This window comes from Nicotiana tomentosiformis, chromosome 11 (assembly GCF_000390325.3).
Source record: "Nicotiana tomentosiformis chromosome 11, ASM39032v3, whole genome shotgun sequence".
In the NCBI taxonomy this organism is placed as follows: Eukaryota; Viridiplantae; Streptophyta; class Magnoliopsida; order Solanales; family Solanaceae; genus Nicotiana; species Nicotiana tomentosiformis.
In genome coordinates, this window is record NC_090822.1 from 79,232,263 (window position 1) to 79,258,655 (window position 26,393).

The window sequence follows — 26,393 nt, forward strand, 5'->3', positions numbered from 1 at the left end:
ATATTGTGACCTCTATAAATTGAGGATCGCTCCATCACATAAAAAACAATATAGGATCTACAATGGTCCTTACGAGAGTTTTTTTAGGGGGAAATTTTTTCTCAATATTTTATGTTTTTTTTATATATTAGTTTCATCGTACGTAGGTCAGTTGACCAAACTATATTAGAATGTTATCCCTTTTTAAGAATACTTCTTTTTGTCGTCTTCTTTATCGTCGCCAAACTTTACTTTGTTAGCTTTCGCATGACGCCTTATTATTTTCGATTCCAACAAAATGTATTGTACTTTCTAAATTATAAATCTAAATTTAATACTTAATAAAAATTCAATAATTTTTCCTGTATATAACTTTTTACACATATATTTACGTTCAAAATATTAAGTTCGATTAAATTCGCCATCACTGGGACTATATCCACCGCCTACTAGTAAGCCAGCACTCCACCCTTGTTTGGATAACAGAAGTCTTCACAAATTGAACACATCTTGTAAATTATTCGTAGCTTTTCGAAAACAGCTCTATCTCATCCTTTCCTTCTTTTTTTTTCACTTTTCTTGTTTCTGATCTCTCTATTTTTAAAATTGAATTAACATATCAAACATAAGGAATGAATTTAATTTTAAATAAAATTACGGATTACAACCAAATTAAACTGAGCAAAGAGTTCAGCATAATGGAACACGATTTTTGACCGAGCCAAGGTTTGTCGAACTTTGAGTGAGATGAGTCGATATGACGGAAATTTGTCGATTGCCTAGACTGTTTCTGAAATGAGCTAAGCCAAGTTGAGCTAAAATACTTCTAGCCCTGAATCATTCGATTCTATGCCTAGGCTCAGGGGTGTCAATGGTTCGGTTCGATCGATAATTTTATAATATTTGTATTATATAAATTTTTCGGTTATTCCATTTTGTATAATCAAAACTAGACTTTTTGAAATCATCTCAAATTTTTTTCGGTAACGGTATAGTTCGATTTATTTTTCAGTATTTTTTTTAAAACGTCATTCAAGAGTTGCCAGTCGAAGTTAAATGCGATAAATGTGCACTTCCATAGGCCTTTGGCAAAACTCTCCACAAATTTTTATTATTTTAAAAGTGATGATTAAAGGAATATGAAAGATGTCTAGAATAGATATTCATCCCACTATTCTATGGTAGCGTAAAACAAATAAAGCAAAGAAAAGAGAAATATAAATCATACGAGTGAAAAGATACTAATCAAGTTGGTACTCAAGAATAGATCTTAATAGAGGATTAGTATCCAACAAGAAAAATCTAAATCATACGAGAGGAAAGATATTCAATACCTAGTGGCTTGCTACTGAAAATCGCCGGAATACCGAGTGGCTTGCTACTCAAGATGTTGGAACTAATATAGAGCCTGTTTGGCCAAACGTCTGAGAGGCCAAAAGTATCTTTTTTTGTCGAAAAAGTAATTTTTGAAAAATTTAAGGTGTTTGGCCAAAATAAAAATGTACTTTTGAGCAGCAGTAGAAGCAGTTTTATTGCTTTGGGGGAGAAGCTGCAAATTCTAGCTTCTTCTAAGAATCAGAAGCAGAAAATTAATTTATTCAAGACAAAAATAACCTTACAATAAATTTATATTTTTCAAATTCTCCACATTAATTTATTGTTTTCACGACCTCAATCTCCCTCCGTAGGATGTCGTGATGGCATCTAGCCTCTAAGACTAGGTAAGCCTAACATACATGAAGAATTAACAGAAATAATAATAAAATCTCAAATTAAACCAATAACTATCATAATAATAATCCTCTTCGGTCATTTCCCCTTCACGAACGCGAGGTTTCGATCGCGAACGCGAGACTTCGATCGTGAACGCGAAGCTTTGCATCTCGACCCTTTGCAAATACGTGCCCTTAGTCGCGAACGCGAAGCACAATTTGTGCCAGTCCAAATTTCCTCTTCGCGAACGCGAGACTCCCCTCGCGAACGCGAAGAAGGAAACCAGAAGCAGGTTTCTGCAGTTTCCTCAAGTCCAAATATGATCCGCTAACCACCTGAAATCGACCCAAGGCGTCGGGGCTCCCAGCCAAACATGCACCCAAGTCCTAAAATATCATACGAACTTTCTTGCGCGATCAAATCGCCCAAACAACACCTAAAACTACGAATCGAACAACAAATCAAAGGGAATTTTCAAGAAAACTTCAAAACTTATATTTTTACAACCGGACGTCTAAATCACGTCAAATCAACTCCGATTCTCACCAAATTCGGCAGACAAGTCATAAATATTATAGTGGACCTATACCGGACTCCGAAACTAAAATACAGACCCGGTGTCAATAAATCCAATATCAATAAATTCTTAAAAATCATTAAGCTTTCAAACTTTTAATTTTTTATCAAAATTCCATATCTCGGGTTAGGGACCTCGGAATTTGATTCCGGGCATACGCCCAAATCCCAAATCACGATACGGACCTAACGGAACTATTAAAATACTGATCCGAGTCCGTTTGCTCAAAATGTTGACCAAAGTCAACTCAATTGAGTTTTAAAGCTTTATTTTACATTTTAATCCATTTTTCATACAAAAACTTTTCCGAAAATTATACGGACTGCGCACGCAAGTCAAGGAATGATAAACAGTACTTTTTGAGGTCTTAGAACACAGAATTACTTATTAAATTTAAAGATAACATTTTTGGGTCATCACAAAAATTGAGGATGATGAATCTAGAGTTGAAATTGAGTGATATAGATCGTTAACTCGAGCTCTGATACCATGATGAACTCTAGATTCTACTCCTAGCTATGGCGATGAAAGCTGAGAAGAAGCAGAGGAAAGAAAAGGAGCAATTGTGCTCTTGTTACTGTATATCTGCTTAACAGAAAAATGAAACGGTACTGTACATTTATACTACTTAACCGCCTAACTCTATAGTGCTTTAACTCCTAACTACTAACTTATTACATTGCCGTAGACAAATGTCAACAGCTCTTGGTTCAACAGGCAATTACATGTCACGTATATATCAATTTGGTGTAATTTATTTCCGGTGTGAGTACGTTTTTAAATATTTCTTCTTTCTTTTTTTGTTTGCATAAATATTTAATAATTTTCCTAATTAAATTTAATATCAAGTGAAATAGCTTCTCTCACTTCAACATAATCATATTGTCTATGAATTTAATTTAAGGATGCTTCAAGTACCTTCTTTTTAAATTTTCTCTTCCCTTTTGTGGCTTCAAAGACTTAATAGTAGTTTACAAGAAGTAGAAGCAAACGAGCGGATGTTATGGCGTGGAGGTTAATGCATCATTCTCCTAAAGGAAAAACAAAGATTGTTTGCTTTAATAATAAATTAGGTATGTGTGCCAACGCCTTTCAAGGCTTTTGGCTTTAGCTTTACTGGAAACTTCGTAGAGTTAATCGTGAAAGGAAAAGAAATGATGCCGGGGCTGTGTGGGCTTACATAGCATTTTAACTTTTGAAAAATTGAGAAATTTATGTAAAATATAAGGAAAATTTCGGAGATTTCTCCTTACGTTTTGCTCTATCACAATGACTTCTCTCGTGATTTTGGATATTACGCTTACTTCCCTTATTAGGATGCAAAATTGATGAGAATTTACAGATTCGTTGTTAGGATTTGAGAGAGAGAGAAAGAGAGGAATTATTCTTGTGCAAACAGAGTTAAAAGTCCAGAATATTTCACATGCCCCTATGTATATTTTGGGTCACTATTACATTACAAAATCGGGTCTTATAACGAAAAGGAGTTGGGCTCGGCCCAAACTATCTTAAACTAACACCTACAGTCAGCAGCCCAGTACTTGGTGTTCATGTAAATCCAATATCCCCTCAAGTTGGAGGGTAGGCGCACACCCAACTTGCGTTAAGTTGCAATGCCGCAAACCAATCAAAGACTTGCTAGTTGTAAGGAAGTGAGAATATGAGACAAAGAGATGAGTCCATCAGTCAACTTAGTGCCAATAAAATGACAATAAACTTTAATATGTTTAGTACGTTCATGAAACTTTAAATTTTTGATTATGTGAATGGCAGCTTGACTGTTATACAAAAGTGGTACTGGAAGCATGAATAGGAATACCCAACTCAGATAATAACTTTACTAACTAGGCTAACTCATCCACCACTTTGCTCATGGCCCCGTACTCAATCTCAACAAAAGATAGAGAAATGATAGGTTGTTTCTTATAGTTGCAACTAATGAGACTACCACCCAAATAAATGTAAAAACTATTAACGGAGATCTTCCAAAATTAGGATAGGCAGCCCAATTACTATCACAACTAACAAATATAGATAGATCAGAAGAATTATTGAGAAATACTCCATAAATGCCCTTTAAGTACCTTAAAACATGTAAAGCTACAGCCATATGGGAAAACCTAAGTACTTGTAAAAACTAGCTTAAATGCTTAACAACAAAACACAAGGCCGGCCTAGCGCGAGTCAAGAAGTTTAACTTCCCAATTAAGTTCTTATAACTATCATGCTTTGGCAGTAAATCACCAAGGCCGGAATGCAGCTTGTGAGTAATATCCAAAGAACTAACAACCTCATAAACATCAGTACAGTTATACTCATTGAGCAAATCAGCCACAAACTTCTTTTGATGCAATATAATATCTGATTTTTGATAATAAACTTCAATACCTAGCATGTGAGTAATATCTAAAGTACTAACAACCTTAGAAACATCAGTTCAGTTATACTTATCGAGCAAATCAACCACAAATTTCTTTTGATGCAATAGAACACCTGAAATGTGACAATGAACTTCAATACCAAAAAGTAATTGAGTAGTCCTAATTCTTTAATTCTGAACAGGTAATCCAGGAAACATTTAAGAACAGAAATTTCAAATAAGTCATCCCTAGTCAATATTATATTATCCACATAAACAGCTATGAAAATAATAGAACACCCAAGTCTTCCTAACAAATAAAGAATAGTCATTTAAGAAATGCTTATACCCTTTAAAACAAAGAGCTTGAGATAACTTGGCATACCATGCCTAGAAGCTTGTCTTAGCACATAAAAGTGATTTTTAAAGCCTACAGTCAAGCAGCACAGTACTTGGTCTTCAAGTAACTCCAACATCCCTTATTTTGATTTTCTTATAATAATTTTTTGCTATTTTTACCTTACTATAGACTATTTGAAACCTTATTACCCTCCCTACTCAAGTTTTAATTTAATTACATGGTCATATATAATTTACCAATTATATACAAATAAATTTTAAATGAGTATCCTTTTATATTAGAAATTGAATAAGGAATATCAATTCTTTCCTTATCCTTTTATAATTGTCCACTCTCTCTCTCTTCGTCTTTCTCTCGGTCTCTGTCTCTCTCTCTTGCAAAGCCTGAAGATTTACTCCGCTTTAGTTGGTCATATGTCTCTCTCTCTCTTGCAAAGCCTGAAGATTCACTTCGCTTTAGTTGGTCATATGTCTCTCTCTTGCAAAGCCTGAATACTCATAAGGAATATCAGTTTATGATTTGAAAAGATAAATGCTCAAGGAAGTTAAAATTGCAAAGCCTGAAGATTCACTTCACTTTAATTGGGCTATAATAATAATAATAATAATAATAATAATAATAAGAAGAAGAAGAAGAAGAAGAAGAAGACGACGACATGATATACAATATACTTGCGAAATTGTAGTAAAGTTGTATTATAATTGTATGTAAATTGTATTCTGTTGTAGTTATATATTTGTTTTTATTTGAATGTTGTATGAAAGTTGAAAAATAGTTGTATAATGTATGAATCGTTATATAAAATTTGTATTTAAGTTATCAATACTATCTTTTTACACAAAGTTGTTGATATGTATCAAAATTGTCTTAAGAGAGTAAGTTTTAATTGGAATTTTAGATAGGAAGAAGCACACACCACAGACAAAATATATACAGATCAGATACAAAATATATACAAAAGACATATTGTATAAAATTTGTATAAAAATTATAGTAAAGTTGTATGATACTGTAGTTGTATTTAACTGGGTAGAAATAATGTATGAAAGTTATAGATAAGTTATAAATAAGTTGTATAATATATAATTAGTTGTATGAAATTTATTTTTACTATGTATAAATCAGATAAAACCAACCTACCTATTTTGTTTATGAATGATCCAACTGTAATACTAATGTATGAATGTATTATTATTTGTTAGTTGCTGTTATAGAAAACAAAACTCTGCAGGTAGAAGACTAGTCCTCAGCAGCATGTTCAGGAATCCATAGACCTTTTAATTTACTTATTTAATCACTCTGCCCTTTTTCTGTATTATGATATCATACTTAGTACGAAGGACATCGCTTTTGGCTAATTCTTCTGGCTTTTTTCGAGCACTGTTGTTGTTTTCTGTTTTTGGAGAAATATCCAATACTTGCTTCATTACTAGTGTCCTTTGAATTATGATGATATCCCCAATTTTCAATTTGTGGCGAGCTGCATACTTCTTCCATCCCTTTTTAAGATATCTTACCCTCTTATTATCTACAAGTTTCATCACCCATACTTAATTCTTCAAACTGATTATTTAGAGTTAGTGTTGCATGTAATGCAATATAAGGTTTGAGTGTCACAAAGGATTCTTCCAATACACGTAAGCCATCCCTACCGTAAAGATCAGATTTTTTAAAAATCTTTTGATACATATCAACTTAGTCAATTTTGATGCATATCAACAACTTTATGTAAAAAGATAGTATTGATAACTTAAATATAAATTTTATACAACAATTCATATATTATATAACTATTTTTCAACTTTCATACAACATTCAAATAAAAAAAATATAACTACAACAAAATACAATTTACATACAATTATACTACAACTTGATAAGTATATTATATGTCAAGTGTTCTTCTTCTTCTTCTTCTTCTTCTTCTTCTTCTTCTTCTTCTTCTTCTTCTTCTTCTTCGAGTTTTAATCTTAAATTCAGCCAAAATCAAGTCTAATCTTCACCGAACACCCTCAAAATTGAGATATAAACACCAAACAATATTCCAAATTATTTGCAACAACACCCAATCCAAACAAATAATAGTTTTTGAAAACCTAAATTCGAATTCAAAGCTTCAAAACTTTTTAATGGCTGTCAATGGTGGAGAGTCAAACACCTTCAAAATTTATTGAGTCGACATTTATACCAGTCCTTGTTGTCCCACTATGACACAGTGCAAAAGGTTTCAATTTTCATAAAACGTATGATAATGCAACTTATCTAGAACCTCTTATATTGAAGTTGGGGCAGCCTGTGTAAGAATTCAAAAACGGTTAAACTGACGTAATGGAGCCTTAAATATGTTTGCTCATTTTTTATTTTTGTTACGCTTTAATTTTCTGAAATTCTATGAATTTCGGAACGTTAGTAATTTGCATATCCCCAGCTACGTGTAATGTGGAAATAGGATAGGGAAAGAGGAGAGGAGAGAAAAAAGGAAAAAATGTGTAACTGAATCTCTCAAATTAAAGCACTAATAATAGGTTGTATATAAATTGTAAGAAAAACTTGTTTAGGGCAGGTAATAAACAAAACTAGGACAATTTTGGTAAATAAGTTTCAAATATTGTATATGAACGAAAAAATCCCTAATTGTTTTAGTCTATTTTTCATTAATGAAAATCTATGATCGGACTAATTTTTCCTTTTTAACTTATTATTAATTAATTATATAACCATCTTTGGGTTTTCCTAATGTTACTTGCAACCTCAACACATAAAATTTTGCAGAAAACCAAGGACCTAATCCTAGAATATTTCCCGCAAAATGACAATATCTTATTGATGAATTCAACTCCTTTTTGTAAATACCTTCTACCATTTTGGCTATTTTTTTATTTGTGGATGAATTGATCATCGATGAAATCAAGATCTGGGAGCCATCGTTGTTTCCTTTGCTCAGATAGTATATAACATTTTGGCAATGGGTTTAATGGGAAGAAAGAAAAGAATATGATGAAGAATTGTATATGGAGATACTTCCAGATAAGGAGCTTGCATAGATTTCATTCAGAAGTCTTTTTCTTTTAACAAATCTTGTTTCCATTAAAATAGTTTTGAATTCCTCATCTGATATTCAATGATATCATATCTTTTCTTCTACAATTTAAATGAAATGGAGTATTAGGGCTAGTTAAGTTTAGGGTTTGGAACTTTCGAAAGAGTAGCAAAAGAAGAAGAAAAAAGAAAAAAGAGAACTCTTTCAAAAGAATGAAATACTATACTTTGTGCATGAAGAATCAATTGGCTTTGCTCGGGAATTAATTTTCCTAACAGCATGTTTGGATGGTTGTTACGTATCGTTTCATAATGTATTGTATCGTACTGTATTGTATTGTACTGTATCGTTTGATAAATACAATGTTTGGATAGATTATGTCGTTTGTCATCGTTTCATGATATCACACACCACCAATATGAAGAATAAACTTGGAATATTATTAAGAAAAATTATGGCACTGGGTAAAATTACTATATAAAAAAGTAGGGTAAATGGTAAAATAAAATTATTTAATAATAATGAAGGGTGAGATTGAGATAAAAAGACAAGGTAACGACGCGACCACACCAAATCGGTCTTTACATAAAGTGGCACATTTCGTCGTTATGTAACGACGAATTTAACGATACGATACAATAAAATTTAAGTAACAATCAAAACAAACATCGTATTTAAAGTAACAATACGATACAATACAATAGGTAACAACCATCCAAACAAGTTGTAAAGGAACTTAGAGAATGATCACAATATTAATTAAATAGAATAGTGTCCTAAAAAAGGCAGATATGTCATAATGTATTTTATTTACAGTAAAAAAATTAGGTAAAAAAGAATTTTTACAAAAAAAAAAGGAAAGTAAGTGTAATATCCAAAAACTACGACGAAGGTCACTATGTTAAGAGTGAAACATGAGGAAAGGACTTTAAAATTATCAGTAAAATATAACGTCATTAGTGATCTGTTATTTTTTTATAATCGTAGTGTTGAGATCAAATTGCACACTCGATTAATTTCACACAATACCTACTATATGCTAGCACGGATAACTCTATTCACCAAGACTTAACTAATGACCTAATTAATATGTTCCTTGTAGAATTTAAATATTATATACTTATATATTGATAATAAAATGATTTTTTACGTTACGTTTAGTGTCTCATATCATGAAAAATAGAAGTTGTTAGCTAACGTATGGTTCACCAAGTCACATTGTTGTTTTTCTCATGAAACACAACAAAAAGCGAGTTTAAACAAAAGTAAAATGTTAATACAAATCGTGACAAAAAGAAGTTGTTAATTAACGTCTGGTTCATCAAGTCACATTGTAAGTTTTTCTCATGAAACACAATAAAAAGCGAGCTTGTACAAAAATTAAATATTACTTTCTCCGGTCCACAATAAGTGATCATTTTACCTTTTTATTTTGGTCTAAAATAAGTGTCAATTTACATAAACAAGAAAGAATTAATTTTATTTTTCCAAAATTTGCCCTTATTTATATATTCCAATGTGTCAATGTAACAATTAATTAAAGTTAATTTAGTGAATACATTTTTTTTCCTCTATGAATTTTTATTTTCTTAATAGGTGTACCAAAGATAAAATAGACAGAAGGAAGTAATACTAATCATGACAAAAAGAGGTTAATATTCGTTTAATGTCGTTTTGGACTTGAGAAAATCAGAGTTTTGACCATATTCACAGGAAATAGGACAGATTTTCCCCTATCTCTAGACCTATCCATATATGTAATTTCCTTGTCTCAGCAAATTACTAACAACAGCATACATCAAATGATTAATATATTTAAAAAATATATCTATCTCAACATCAAGTATAAAATAACAACTAACCATTGATGAAGCATAAAGTTTGGGATACAACCTCAGTTTATGTCATAATAGATCATAATACCACATTTATATTATTAGGGATCGTTTGGTTAAAATCGAAATATTTCAAACTTATAATTTTGGGGATTATAACCAAAGATTACGATCTAGATAATTTATTCCACTTTTTATATAGGATAAATTAGATTAAGATTTTGGTGTAGAAATAATAACGTTTTTAGCTAATAATACCTCTAATCAATACGGAATAAATTTAATACAAAAATTCATAATCGGAATAACCCACCTAATCCCTTGAATCAAATGATCCCGTAGAAGAAGAGACAGTTCATGATAGACTCTAGATTTCAATAGAATGCTAAACTCAGATCCTACTCTAAAAAAAGAAAAACAATTGTCATAGGCAACTACGAACAAGAAGTAGGGCTTTCCACTGAACGATTTCAACTAAATAACGATAAAAAGAAATGGGCTTTACTATCAGCCAGGTAATTTCACCAAATACACAGCTTCATCAACCATTTCAGTGTCGCAAATCAACGACTAGAGGTGTTTATTTTGTTTTCTACCCAAAATATGGGTAGACATTGAACTTTTAGAAAAGCAAAGCTCCTATATTAACAAAATTAATCATTTTATCAATCACTTGAAAACAAAGGTAAAGTAATTGGTGCATTTCGTTGGCTTGCAGAATGGTGAAATTTTTGTATGTGTTTACTTGGAATTCTTTTTAACCACCAGACTTAAGTAAAAATACAGGAGGACCAAACATGCTATTCAGGTGACAAAAATACTTCTCCAGTAACTAGAAAATTAATATGATATTGCTCATAATCTAAAAAAGATGTGATTTCAACACCTTTAACATATATACATATACAACACACACACACACACACATATATATAAATTGAGATGTATATAACAAAAATAGTGACAATTGTTATGAAAATAATTATATTGTGGATGTTCATTTATTACTCCGCTATAGATAATCTTCCTGAAGAAGATTATCCATTTAGTACTCTGTTGAAGTTTATCTACAAGCAGCTGATGCAGGCAGGTTGCAAGCAGCTCAATGAAATGATTTGCAGCAGCTTCTTATTAAACAGGCAGGTTGCAAGCAGCTCATGCAGACAGCTTACAAGCAGCTAAAGAAAAGCCTTGCAGCTGCTTCCTGAAAAGCCTCACAGCTGCTTCCTTTCTTCTATAAATAGAGGAGTTTTCAGTTTATTATGTACATGAATTTGAAGTTGAATAATATATCAGTTTCTCTCTATACTTGTCTTTACTTTACAGTCTTTATTTTATAACACGTTATCAGCACGAGACTCTGCCATCTCGAGAAAATACTTTAAAAGTATCAGAGGTACGAACTTTCTTTTTCTAAATAATGTCAAATCTTTCTAAACTTGAGTTTGTAGCCCTGGATATATCGGGCAAAAGCTACATGTCTTGGGTGCTTGATGCCAAAATTCATCTTGATGTGATGGGTCTGGCAGACACCATCAAAGATAAAAATCAGGCATCAAACCAAGACCGTACCAAAGAAATGATATTCCTACGCCATCACCTTGATGAGGGCCTGAAAATGGAATATCTTACTGTTAAAGATCCAGTCATACTGTGGAGTAATTTGAAAGATAGATATGACCACCTGAAGATGGTCATTCTTCCACAGGCACGTTATGATTGGACTCATCTAAGGCTACAAGATTTTAAATCTATCAGTGAGTATAATTCTGCTATGTTCAGAATTATTTCCCAACTGGAACTATGTGGTGATAATATTACTGATCATGATATGTTGGAGAAAACTTTCACCACTTTTCATGCCTCGAATATGCTCCTGCAGCAGCAATATCGAGAGATGGGATTCAAAAAGTATTCTGAACTTATCTCACATCTTCTTGTAGCCGAGCAACATAATGGGCTATTAATGAAAAACCATGAAAGCCGACCTACTGGTTCTTGTTCATTCCCAGAAGTGAATGAGACGAACTTCCACTAAGCTAAACTTGGAAGAGGACGTGGCCCCAGTCGTAGTCATGGCCTTGGTCGGGGAGAAAACTCTAATCGTGGTAATAATAATGCACCAAAGAACCCTCCTCACCACCAGCAGTGGAAAAGGAAGGAACAAAAGCATGAAGCGGTGCAAGTAGCAAAGCCAGAAAATGCATGCTATAGATGTGGAGGAAAAGGGCACTGGTCACGTACATGCCGTATGCCAAAGCACCTGGTTGAGCTATATCAAGCTTCCCTGAAGAAGACAGAGAAAATGCTAAAGCAAATTTTATTTCTGAAGATAATTTAGACTTCATGCATTTGGATGTAGCTGATTACTTTGCACTCCCAGAAGAAGAAACAAGTCATGTGATCGGTAGTGAATCTGTAGAGATGTAAATATTTTAATTTCTGTTATTTGTAGTAGATAGTATAGTTATGTAATTATTGTACATAAATAAAAGTTATAATGTTTACTATCATATTTATTTTGTTTATGTCATTTTGAAGAATATGGATAATCCTCAAATTATGTTTGGATCAAAGACCAATCATGAAGATATTTGTATAGTTGATAGTGGAACAACTCATGCCATATTCAAAGATCAGAAATACTTTTCTTATTTGCATAAGGAAAAAACAAATGTTTCTACAATTTCTGGTAATATAAGTTTGATTGAAGGCTCCGGAAGAGCTATTGTATTTCTGTCTAAGGGAACAAAACTTATTATCGACAATGCATTGTACTCCTCCAAGTCCCGAAGAAACTTGTTGAGTTTTATAGATATCCGCCGAAATGGGTATCATGTTGAGACAATAGATGAAATGAATGTGGAATATCTTTGTATTACAAAGAGTATTTCTGGCCAGAAATGCATTGTAGAAAAGTTACCAACTTTATCTTCTGGCTTATATTATTCAAAGATTAGTACAGTTGAATCACACTCTATCGTAAATCAGAAGTTTACTGATTCAAATACTTTTGTGCTTTGGCATGGCCGTTTGGGCCATCCTGGATCAATAATGATGAGACGAATTACTAAAAAATTGAGTGGGCATCCATTAAAGAACCTGAAGATTCTTACAAATAATGAATTTTCTTGTGATGCTTGTTATCAAGGCAAAATGATCACTAGACCATCACCAATGAAGGTTGGCATTGAGTCTCCTACCTTCTTAGAACGTATACATGGGGATATATGTGGACCTATTCACCCACCAAGTGGGTTGTTTAGATATTTTATGGTCCTAATAGATGCATCTTCAAGATGGTCTCATGTGTGCCTATTATCATCTCACAACCTGGCGTTTGCAAAGTTATTAGCCCAAATAATTCGATTAAGGGCACAATTTCCAGATTATCCTATAAAGGCTATTCGCCTTGATAATGCTGGAGAATTCTCATCTCAAGCTTTTGATGATTGCTGTCTATCAGTTGGGATAAAAGTTGAACATCCGGTAGCTTATGTTCATACTCAAAATGGCCTTGCAGAGTCATTTATTAAACGACTGCAATTGATAGCAAGACCACTACTTATGAAAATAAAATTGTCCACTACTGTTTGGGGCCATGCTATCTTGCACGCAGCATCACTTATCCATCTCAGACCAACACATTATAATAAATATTATCCGTCACAATTAGTTTTTGGTCATGAACCAAACATTGCCCATCTATGAATTTTTGGATGTGTTGTATATGTGCCAGTGGCACCACCACAGCGCAGTAAGATGGGCCCCCAAAGAAGGTTAGGAATATATATTGGGTTTGAATCACCCTCTATTATTCTCTATCTTGAACCATTGACGGGAGATTTATTTACTGCTCGATTTTCAGATTGTCGATTTGATGAAACAAATTTCCCACAATTAGGGGGAGAGAAAAAGGAAATCAAAAGAGAAATTGTGTGGAAAGTTTCATCATTATCTCACTTTGATCCACGTACCCCTATATGTAATCAGGAGGTCCAGAAGATCATCCATTTACAGAATATAGCAAATCAAATGCCAGACGCATTTACTGATTTGAAAAGGATAACTAAGTCACATATCCCTGCAGAGAATGTGCCTATCCGAATTGATGTCCCAGCAGGACCATCTATTAGCATGAGAGCTAGTGAACCTAAAGCACGCCTGAAGCATGGTAGGCCTATGGGTTCTAAGGATCGAAATCCTAGAAAAAGAAAATCGACAAATGATGAAAATGATATTATGAAGGGATCTCCTGAAGAGACCCAAGATCTGATTAGTTATGAGATTCCTGAAGAAATCAATAAACCTGAGGCTCAAGTGAGCGAGGAACTTTTAATAAGTTCTATTGGTGATGTGATTAATTTAAATCGATCTGAAATAGTGGTGGATAATATTTTTACATATAATGTTGCACTTAACATTGTGCAAGATAGTGAGGATTTTGAACCCCGATCTATCGAAGAATGTCAACAAAGATCTGATTGGCCAAAATGGCAAGGGGTAATTCAATCAGAATTGAACGCACTTGCTAAAAGAGAGGTCTTTGGACCAGTAGTCCAAACACCTGCTAGTATAAAACCAGTTGGTCATAAATGGGTTTTTGTGCGAAAAAGGAATGAGCAAAATGAAGTTGAAAGATACAAGGCTCGCCTTGTCGCACAAGGATTCTCACAACGACCTGGAGTCGATTATGAAGAAACATATTCACCCGTTATGGATGCCATAACATTTCGATATCTCATCAGTTTAGCCTTACGTGAAAGGCTTGAAATACATATGATGGATGTGGTTACAGCTTATCTGTACGGGTCACTTGATAATGAGATTTACATGAAAATCCCTGAAGGATTTAAAATGCCTGAAGCATATTCAAAATCTCGGGAAATGTACTCAATCAGATTACAAAGATCTTTGTACGGTTTAAAACAATCTGGGCACATGTGGTATAATCGCTTCAGTGAATATTTGTTGAAAGAGGGTTATATAAATGATGTTATTTGTCCATGTATTTTTTATTAAAAAAATGGCATTAGAATTTGTTATACTTGCTGTTTATGTTGATGACATAAATCTTGTTGGAACTCCAGAAGAGCTCCAAAAGACAATTGAATATCTTAAGAAAGAATTTGAGATGAAAGATCTTGGAAAGACAAAACTTTGTCTTGGACTGCAAATTGAATATTTAGCAAATGGGATCTTTATGCATCAATCTGCCTATACAGAAAGGGTCTTAAAACGCTTTTACATGGACAAAGCTCACCCATTGAGTACACCAATGGTTGTTCGATCACTTGAAGTGAATAAGGACCCGTTCCGACCTCCAGAAGAGGATGAGGAACTCCTGGGTCCTGAAACACCATATCTTAGTGCAATTGGTGCACTTATGTATCTTACTAATGCTATAAGGCCTGACATAGCATTTTCTGTTAATTTACTAGCAAGATATAGCTCTTCTCCTACACGGAGACATTGGAACGGGATTAAGCATATATTGCGATATTTAAAGGGAACTCTTGATATGGGTTTGTTTTATGCTAACAAAGATAGTACAGATCTTGTTGGTTATGCAGATGCAGGTTATTTATCTGATCCCCATAAAGCTCGATCTCAAACCGGGTGCGTGTTTACATGTGGAGGTACTGTCATATCATGGCGCTCCACAAAGCAGTCAATTGTTGCTACTTCTTCAAATCATGCTGAGATAATAGTTATTCATGAAGCAAGTAGGGAATGCGTATGGTTGAGATCAATGATTCATTTTATTCAAGAAAAATGTGGTTTGGAGTGTGATAAAAGATCCACAATTTTATACGAAGACAATGCTGCATGCATAGCCCAATTGAAGGGAGGATTTATAAAAGGAGATAGAACGAAGCACATTTCACCAAAATTATTCTACACACACGATCTTCAGAAAAATGGTGACATTGATGTGCAGCAAATCCGTTCAAGTGACAATCCGGCAGATTTATTCACTAAATCTTTGCCAACTTCAACTTTTGAGAAGATGGTATACAAGATTGGAATGCGGAGACTCAAATATTTGAAACAAGGTTTTCATCAGGGGGAGTAAAATACGCGATGTACTCTTTTTCCTTACTAAGATTTTTTCCCACAGGGTTTTCCTTATAAGGTTTTTAATGAGGCATCTAGAAATGCGTATTACTAAATATGTGTACTCTTTTTCCTTCACTGGAATTTTTTCCACTGTGTTTTTCCTAATAAGATTTTAACGAGACACAATACCTTTTAATGAACATCCAAGGGGGAGTGTTATGAAAATAATAATATTTTGAATATTCATTTATTACTCCGCTATAGATAATCTTCCTGAAGAAGATTATCCATTTAGTACTCTGTTGAAGTTTATCTACAAGCAACTGATGCAGGCAGGTTGCAAGCAGCTCAATAAAATGATTTGCAGCAGCTTCTTATTAGACAGGCAGGTTACAAGCAGCTCATGCAGACAACTTACAAGCAGCTAAAGAAAAGTCTTGCAGCTGCTTCCTGAAAAACCTCGCAGCTGCTTCCTTTCTTCTATAAATAGAGGAGTTTTCAGTTCATTATATACATGAATTTGAAGTTGAATAATATATCAGTTTCTCTCTATATTTGTCTTTACTTTACGGTCTTTATTTTATAACATATATATATATATATATATATATATATATTTCACTTGATATTTGAGGAAAATCTGCCCTCAGCTGCTGTCCTCTCTGCACTCACTCCTGGATTCTATGGCTGGTATAGTCGAGAAAGTTTGAGCATCATTCAGAATATCACAAGACATAAAACAAGTTTGCATTATCCAGTAGAGTTTGAAAATTAACAAGCTATCCCTCCCATACCCATAGTTGAGGAAGGAATAAGCAGGCATCTTTCTCAAATAAAATCGTACACATTTACATATACAGATATTAAGACAACAGTTGCTACTATCTGAGCAATAAGGTTATATACATTTTCATAAACAATGTTCTTCTCCAGTTACAAAATACAACATTTCAGAATCAAGCCTTTTTGATCCACCCGATTCTCTTCATTGCCTGCCAAAATAAATGCATTGTTCAATCGGACGGAGATCTCTAACAGTTTTCAAAAAGCTATTTTGTTCACAAAATTCATAACCAAGTTGCTCATGCTGAGAAAATCAACATCAACATTTAAGTTCGCAAATGATCCAAGGAGAAGATAAATGAATAAAAAAAATAAAAAAATGTGTGTGTGTGTGTGTGAATGTCTTCATGGGTGAGTGCAGCTGTACATGTGTTTGTACATAGGGCTATGGGCTATGCTCATCTTGGGAATGTATCCTCTTTTCGAAATGCTACAAGCCCTTCGATCATGAATGTTAGAAGGGGAGATGAGGAGTGCAGAAATGGCAAAAGTACTTCAAAACTTATTTTGCTGCAGCATCAGTGCCAAAGAATATTTTTGATTAAGAGTAAAAACAGTTAAAACTGAAGTTAAAAATCAAATCATTGACAGCTCACCTTCAGCAGGCTGAACTAGTTTTCGATTTTGGGGAGACATCATTTCCTTTTTCAACTGCATTAATATATCTTCCATTGTGTATTCGCGCTTCCAATCTGCTAGCATGGGGAAGAAACTTGGCTCAACCTGATAATGTCTCTCACATATAAGATTATTTTGTTAACTGTCAAGTTTACAAAAGTTAATTAGGAAGTAGTACATACCACACCAGTTTCTTGGTTTACACAACTCATGTTTATCCTTGTTTGGAACCTTACACTAGGTGGGTGATCTGGATACTCCTTTCCGCAGAAAAGTTTTAACTGGTAGATGCGCCCTTCATGTACAGTCTGACAAGCAGTAAATGTCATAACAAGCATAAAACCTTCGCTTTCATTATTACCAAAGTAATTACAAGACTCGAATAGGACGGCAACAAGTAACTCTCTCTCCTTTCCAAAGCTTAGGCAAATTGGAAGAAATAACCTAGTGTCGCCTCTTCTGAGACTCGAATCTTTTAGTTCCCAACACTGCTACTCCAGTTCTTCGACCACTAGATCACCCCCTTTGGGGCTGCATAAAACCGTTGTACACATACACAATGGTTAAGGTAGGTTTTCTTCTTTTGACTTCAAAATTCATCAAAAACAAGAAGTACACTGAAATAAAATAAATCATGAAGAAATCTACACATTGAAAACTCAGATTAGATACCTGCACCACTGCAACCCTACGTGAAGAAATACCTTGGGGTTAAGGTCGAATTGAGGGCTTTGATGCTTCGCTTAGTGGGCATAGCAATGTTATAGTTACACATTTGTTATTTGCATATACGTTGGTCTTTTGTGATGCAGAGGTGTCTCAGCTAGCTTATTTGAGACAGATTCTCATATGGTTCCAAATTGTGTCAGGCCTTAAGATCAACCTCAGAAAATGTGAGATCACACCGGTGGGAGAAGTGGATAATATTGAAGAGATTGAACATGCGTTGAATTGTAAGGTGGATACTTTACCTACTACTTATTTGGGGCTACCGTTGGGTGCATCGAGCAAAGATCTTGCAATGTGGAATCCAGTGACTGAGAGAGTAGAGAAATAGCTAGCGGGATAGCAAAAAAAGTACTTGTCGAAAGGAGGGAAAGAAGTTTTGATAAAAAGCACTCTATCTAGCATACATACATATTATATGTCACTTTTGCAGGCTCCGGGTAAAGTGACTGAGAGGTTGGAAAGACTTCAACGAAACTTTTTATGGGACACAACGTAAGGAGTTCCTAAAGTATCATTTAGTGAATTGGAGAGTTGTCACATCTCCAAAGGAATGGGGAGGTCTCGGGGTGAAAGATCTCAAAGTTTTCAACAAAGTTTTGCCAGAGAAGTGGATATGGAGATTTGGGGTGGAGGAGAGTGCATTTTGGAGGGGGTAGTAGCAGAAAAATATGGTATTATGGAAGGGAGGTGGAGGACTAGAAACATTAGAGTACCGTTTGGGTGTGGCTTATGGAGGAGTATTATGAAGGGGTGGGAAGATTTTAGTGGCCATATTTCCTTTAGGGTTGGGGATGGAAGCCGGATTAATTTTTGGGTGCATAAGTGGTGCGGGGAGAACGAGTTGAGGGAGGCTTTCCCTAACTTATATAGAGTATCTTGCCAGAGAGAGATGACGGTCCAACAAATTTGTAGGTCCCACGGAGGGGTACTTCATTGGGATATGAGATTTAGGAGGAATCAACAGGATTGGGAGATGGAAGAATTTCACAATCTAGTTGAGTTATTCTATGGGTTGGATACACCGAATAATGTATCGGATGCATGGAGATGGCGGGAGAGTAAAAATGGATTATTCACGGTTATATCTTATTATAAGAGGTTATTAGTGAGAGAGGACCAAGTTTTCCCTCATTACTATTTGGATTCCCAGAGCACCAAGAAAGGTGTGTTTCATTGTGTGATTGGCGGCGAGGGGAGCGATTTTGACAATCGAAAATCTAAGAAAGAGAAAGGATCACCTATGTTAGTTGGTGCTTCATGTACAAAAGCTCGGGCGAAGATGTAGATCATCTCCTACTGCATTGTAAAGTGGCTAATCGGTTGTGGAGAGTGATCCTTGTGGAAACAACAACAACAACAACAACCCAGTAGAATCCCACTAATGGAGTTTGGGAGGGTAGAGTGTATGCAGACCTTGTGGAGAGTGATCCTTAATTTGTTTGGGGTGCAATGGGCGATGCCGGGTACAGTGAAGGAGGTGTTGCATAGTTGGATTCACATGAGTGGAAAGAGAAGTCCAAGGGCATGGAGTGTCGCTCCCTTAGCAATCATGTGGGTGATATGGAAAGAGAGAAATAGGAGAGCTTTTGAAGGGGTGGAACAAGATTTTCTGAAATTGCAAAGTAGTTTTTCGTTCCTAGTTTCTTTTTGGTGTACTCATGAGGTCCCTATTTGTATAATAGAGGATTGGATCTCTTTTCTTGAGAACTATATTTTGGTGTAGGTTCTCTTTTTTGGTATACGGCTTGTATACGGGGTTAGTCCCCAATTGTTAATAAAAATATTTACCGTATAAAAAAAAAGACGTAGAAATAAGCAGTTAGCTCATCTTCTTCTAAGGTTTAGACTACATCTCTGTTTCCTCCTTTTTTCTTTCTCCTATGTCTCAACTTCTTCTCCCTCATTCCTTCTTATCCTCACATAGAAGTGTACTGAGTAGCTGCAGGTAAACTTATATACTCAACAATTTTAGTCCTTTTGGGTCTACTTATTATCTAAAATACCATGTTTACATCCACATCTTTCTATCCTACCATCTTCTTCTTCACCAAAGAGTTTGAGTTTCTATTGCTTCACCAACCTACCTCTTGAAATCCAGTCCAAAATTGTTCATCCTCAATGTTTGAGAAGAAATCAAGCAACGACATTATTTACAGAAAATTAAGGTAGATGAGTAAGGGGGGAAGAAATAGCATGTCATATCCTTATCAATTAGCTGTGTAATGTTTTCGAAAATCCCGGGAATTAGGCGTGTTGACTAATATTTTTTCCTAGAAGCTCAAGTACCATTGCATCTACCATTTAATAAAGTAGATAGGAATTGTTGCAAATCTCATGATCTCAACTGTGTCAAACCCGATATGCTATTTTTGTGATATAATTTTCAGAAACAAAAACTAGCTTTGATTTCTTATATCGCTCATTTAACCCAACATGTCAGTTTCTAGCTAGCCACACTAAAAAACCAGAGTATTTCCCTTTGCACTTCAACCACATCAACACTTTTGATGTTGATTTTGTTTCATCAATAAAACGTTGGGGAAATTCAGAATTTTGTCGCCCACAAAGTTAACAATGCAGCAGCTTATGCATGTTTACGAAGAGATGTAACTACCTTTAAAAGCCTAAAAGGCGAATGTTACGAGACCTAAAAATGAGTAAAAAATCTCTTGAAGCAAATGTTCAAATGCTTTGGCCCTACAAAAGCTGTACTTGGGTAGCTCCTTCGATTATATTGTGTACTAAGCTTGGAAGCAGCTAGTAAGTTTTGTCAGGTCTAAGGACGATTTGGTGATTTTGGTAGTTGCACTAAATTTAAATGAGTCATTTTCAATGTTTTGTGGCAGAAATGTGCCTCGGAAAAAATCATGTTTTTAGAGGCAAACCTACTTTTGAACTTAGCCTCCAAGGCACTTGGTAGAAAAGTGATTCTAAGTCTGCAATTAACTACTAATTTACTCTTTCCTCAGCATATCTTAGTATAATTTCTACATTAGCCAGCTAAAGGTGTTTCAACTGTGACTAAACATCAAGCCTGCCACAAGTTGAAAAAGTGATACAATCGTCAACAAGGATATTTGAAGATTAGCCCAAGAACCAAATTAATGGACAAAATTCCTGCATTAACAGCACAGAGCACCAAGAGGGAATTACAATCAAACGCAGCTTGACTACCAAAAGGAAATACATTGTTTATTCAAGAATACAGAAATATGAAGCTACAAGCACATCTTTGCAAAAGCTGAAAGAAAAATCTTACATTAGGAGGACCAATTATAGTTCCTGTCCATGATTGCATGTATAAATCATCTGCGTCATCCATCCCATAACTGACAGTTCCATCCCCAATTCCCTTTTCTCCTCTTTCAAGCTCTTCCAATAATCTGAAACTCCTAGGGACTGGAGATAAAAGCAAATATCATCATAAAGATTAAATAATATGCCTATATGGTATGCAAATTGTAGTGCATTAAAAACGGTTTTCTTGGAAAAGACTGAAAAACACAAAGCTAAATAGATAAAAAAACATGTTATATCTTATAGTGAAGAATATTGAACAGCTTGTAGCTAAGAGTAGCATAAAGCTCTGTTCCACCTGCCATTCAACATAATTTGGGTGCGAGGATTTGGTCAAATTCTCCTGAGTCCCTGGTGCATTGACTACAAATATGACCGACAAGTTTAGATCAACTGGGTTTTCATTTTCGATTTATTAGTTTGTACGTATACATAAAGTATTAGAAAATTTTCCTATTGTACGAGACATAATTAATAAAATATTTTTTCTTTTTGATAATAGTGGTGTCCGGCTCAGTTTGCCCACACCTCTATTATTCCACAGAGTACCTGCTATCACTAGCATAGGTAAAGGGTAGCATTACCCATTAGACAGATGGAAAAAAATCACCTAGCATTTTTGTCTCTCTTGTGATTTGAGCTCCGGTCTTCCATGATTTTTCACCTACTACATTGATTGCTAGGTCAAACCCTTGGGTGCTACTTATGGGACAAAACATTAGATATTTAAAATATTTTCAATGACTTAATTTAATAATTCATATATACATAGATAATTAAAATCCACGTAGACTTAGTGAAAAAATAGAACACAATGAAAGAAAAAGATCACTATCGGAGATATAAACGAGCTAGGATTAAGGCTTAGCTCTATTGGTTAGCTCGTATTAGATCCAATGATTGTTAGGAGTCTTTTGATCTTGTTAGAGATTTATTCGTCAGTAGAAAATACAGAAAACTATTTTTTGTAACTGAGCAAACCATGTGGGTTAGCTGGCCCAACCCAACTGGCTGGTTGGTCAACGGTTCAATATTCGGGAGAGTATAGACCGACTCCTCTACCCACCTCTCACTTAAATAATAGGTTTTTGCCGGTGGCAAAATTTTGAACTTGTAATGTGCGCCCTATCGGCACATCCTACATTGTGTCCTTATCATTGGAAAAACCTTAGGGACTATAGAACCTAGATTATCGAATATTGAAACGGAACATGCTCCACTCCACTGGAGCAAAATGGTCAGTGAGGATTCATATAACCGCACCAACTAGCTTGGGATTGACGGTTTTTTTATAAGTATACATTTATTAGATGTATCCGAAATCCATATTTGTACTTCCATCTGTATCCTTGCACTCTAAGATTTAGGTTTTGAGGAATCCAACTTCTAGATCACACCCGTATCAGATACTCGCACCCATGTCCATTAAACAGTACAATAAATAAGTTACATTTCTAATTCTACTACCTGGTTCTCATAGACCACTTAACATACCTATGCAAACACTTTAATACATGTTGGAAATGTTATATAGAGAAAGGAGACTTATTTAAATGGTTCTAGCCAGACTTGAAATCCTTGTGTGCCTCAAATACACATCCACCACACAGCAAAAACAAAGCGGTAAATCATCAATCCCGCAGATTAGGGGATCAAATCCTGTTACTGCCTAACTACTGTAGCATTTTCATAGGACAGAAGGTTGTTATAAGCTATGTAAAAAAGGGGCTAGAATTCAGTCTAGGTTTCGTCCACTTCTTTGCAAACACCCATAGCCGTGGAGCAAAGATAACCGTTTATTAGAGTAGTTTAATGATATTTTAGTAGACTGTCAAGGCTGAACAATCTAAGCTGGGCCACAAGGTCAGGTTTCTAAATCATTGAAGAATATCGAGTGAAATAAGAGATGCCAGTAGTAGACTGTGCTATCCGTATCTCTTAGTAACATTGGCTTTGTTAATATTGTTTCCGCCTCTTTTAATTAAGTTAGAATAAGCCACTGCCCAAAGTCCACCAAACCAGGGAATCATATTGGCTATTTGCATTATTACTCTTGGACAAGCACTTTCACCTAGAAAAGATCATTCTTTTATCATTTTGAAAAAATCATTCAAGGATCAATTAGTTGACTCAAAGCCAAATTATATGAGCTCAGGTACAAGTATCTGAAAGATGTATGAATCATATACTTCATGTTCAGTGCCAGTATGTTTCCTTTGTATTACTTAAAATTCATAAGTACCACAAGCATGCCTTGACACAAGTGCACCCAGGATTATGAAGTGTCAATATTAAGTAAAAATTCTATGTTAGTGAGTGGCTTGTTCCTCATATTAATGCAGGCTTCAGAACTCCCACCAACTGGAGATTAACTTAAATCATTACATCCTCAAATGTATGAGAGGAAGCATATAAGTTATATAGCGGATCAAAATGTGTTAGATTCCATTCAAGGACATATTGTCATTCAACTGCATGTACGTAGTATTTAACATGAAAAGAAATTTAATCTCAATGTTTGAAGAAATATCAAAGGTTTCCAGAGAGATTTGACTATTTTTATAATTCTCTTAGAACTTAGCAAAAGAGGAAAAATCAGATTAAATCAGCCTTCAATTAATATTAATGCACATGAAAGTTTGGTTGTTTTTGACAAGTCTAAAGATAAATGGGTCAAGTATTTAGCATACTTAACAAAAGCTAAAAACTGAGACCTACATAAGATGCTAAAAATGTTGCAGCTCTCCATAAATATGAAGTCCTTAATTTTAGATTCATCTTATTTGGAAATGTACCGTTACTATTTCTCAAGGCAATTGTCTGTGAACCTTATCTTGAGTCAATAAGTATAGGAGCTGTGATCAATTCATATTATTTTTACTGCTCCTACGGATGAAGAACAGTTGGTATTTTCAATGAGTCACATGAAGCTTTGCATTCCTTCCTTTACCTCGCTCTCTCTCTCTCCAGTTGCGCTCACCTAAGTCCCAACAAACCTATCTAAAGACAAAATATATTAACATGTACAAACACTTCGAACTACCTTCTAATGTAATATCTCAGTGTCATATTACCTTCTCCTCTCCCTCAGTTTTCACCATACATATCTCACATACACAACTCTTTCTCTGGTTAGATTTTGATTTCACTGAAATGAAGCGAGAACTCTAGTTACAGAACTGGAGACCAAGAACGCATCCCCTAGGGGGTTTTTTTTTTTGGGGGGGGGGGGGGGAGACAGGTGGAAGCAATATAGATGGTAAAGCTCCCACAGAATAAAACCTGAACATTCAGGCAACTAATTACAACATTACAGCATTCAGCAGACGCAGGAATAACATATTATTTAGAATTTTAATCAACGAACCTTTGACCTGGGCATCAATAAGACAATATTTTGCACCAAATTCTTCCTGTAGAGCTAAAATTCTAAACTTCCACTCCACTAATTTGCCTTGAAAAACAGATTTTTTATCAGTGCCTTAAATGGAGCACTCTTTCTTTGAGGGCTTAATTGATTTCTTATATTGAAACAGGATATGTCCGCCCCCATCAGTAAATCCAATTCGTGACAAACCAAAGAAAGAAACCCTAGTCCCATACATCATAAAGGTATAAATAGCAAGGGAAATGCAGAATCCAAACAAAAAACAGACTTTAAAACTAACAAGGGGAAGAGAGTTCTATAAATAAAGACTTACAACTAAACTAATATCAAGCTTAAAATGTAACAAAAGCATAAAATGTGCAGGAAATTTAGAGGAATTTTGAAGCTTACTCACAACCCTAGATGATCCTTCTGAGCCCATTTTAAATTAATAGGAGTCCAACCAAGTGTTCCTAGAAAGAGTAAAGAACGAGGCAACGAGAAATAAAAGAGAGAGGGAATAGGGTGGGGAAGAAGAAAGAGATGGTCTGTAATGAGACAGCAGTTCTACTTTTCACCAAGCTTGAGGGAATAAAATCCGGGAGGAGGGACTAAATGGGAAAAAAATACGTTCATAAGATCATTCATTTTTGACTGCGCATTGTTTTTGGGTGAAATTCTAAGAGTCCGGAACCTAAGTATTACTCAATACCGTCCTAACTTTTTGGTTTCATACACCACTTAATAAAATTGGATCTAAATAAAAAGGCAAAAAAATACTTATTATGGAATTAATATTTGGACTCAAGAAATCAATATAGGTACCTAAAAGACTGAGAATCATTTTATATATAGCATATATTTTACATATATAGCGGCCAGTTATGTATATATTACATGTGCTATAACTTAATTCAAAATTGATCATGTATAGTGAATGTATTACATAAGTTATACCTTGATAAAAGAACAGCCGCCTTCTTCCCCAGGCAGATCAGTCCCCTCCCTCCATTTTTAAAATCCCCCTCATTGGAGCCTACATAGGTCCCACAAAAAACAAAAATGTTATATTTTTTCAAAGATTCAATATTGAGAAATGGTGATCCAAATTTATATTTAAACTTTTCAAAAATCTTCAAAATTTAGGTATTTCTTAACAATTTTCTCCGTATTAATTATTTACATTATTTATATTACATGTGTGTTAACTATTACGCACTTTATTTTGGATATTTTGTGCAACTTTTTTTTTTTTGGTTGTAAGTTGTAGTAATTGTAAACTAGATTTCATTTTTTTAAAATTCCATAAAACAAATTAGGAATAGTTATAATTTTGTATGGAATTTGCGATATTTGTTGGTGTTTGTCAATTTTACCGATTATTTAAAATTTAGCTAGTTTTTTTTTGTTATTTATTTATTTTGTTGAATATCGTTTAATTGGAGATTTTGTTGTTTATTAATAGTATTGAATGTATTTGTGTAATAGTATGTAGATATTAATTGTTTGTTTAATGTTGACTACTTTATTTATTTTCCCGCCATAAAAGTAGTATTTTGATTTCTAATTTGGTTGTTAAATTCCTACTTTGCCCCCCATATAAGTAAATCAATAA

At 34.4% G+C, this 26,393-nt stretch overlaps 1 protein-coding gene across 2 annotated transcripts; it reads right to left on the reverse strand.

The window, feature by feature from the left end:
- Positions 1–16,649: 16,649 nt before the first annotated feature.
- LOC104095618 (ubiquitin-conjugating enzyme E2 variant 1B-like) lies at positions 16,650–25,440 on the reverse strand. 2 transcript variants are annotated; one of them, XM_018770573.3, is made up of 5 exons: positions 25,194–25,440; positions 21,374–21,513; positions 17,568–17,693; positions 17,364–17,490; positions 16,650–16,916 (listed from the first exon to the last, which is right to left on the reverse strand). In XM_018770573.3, the coding sequence occupies exons 2-5, from the start codon at positions 21,434–21,436 to the stop codon at positions 16,858–16,860; spliced, it is 375 nt and encodes a 124-aa protein (XP_018626089.1). In that variant the 5' UTR covers positions 21,437–21,513; positions 25,194–25,440; the 3' UTR covers positions 16,650–16,857. The 2 variants fall into 2 exon arrangements, with proteins under 2 accessions (XP_018626089.1, XP_009600074.1); XM_009601779.4 differs by having other exon boundaries at positions 25,190–25,437.
- Positions 25,441–26,393: the final 953 nt, after the last annotated feature.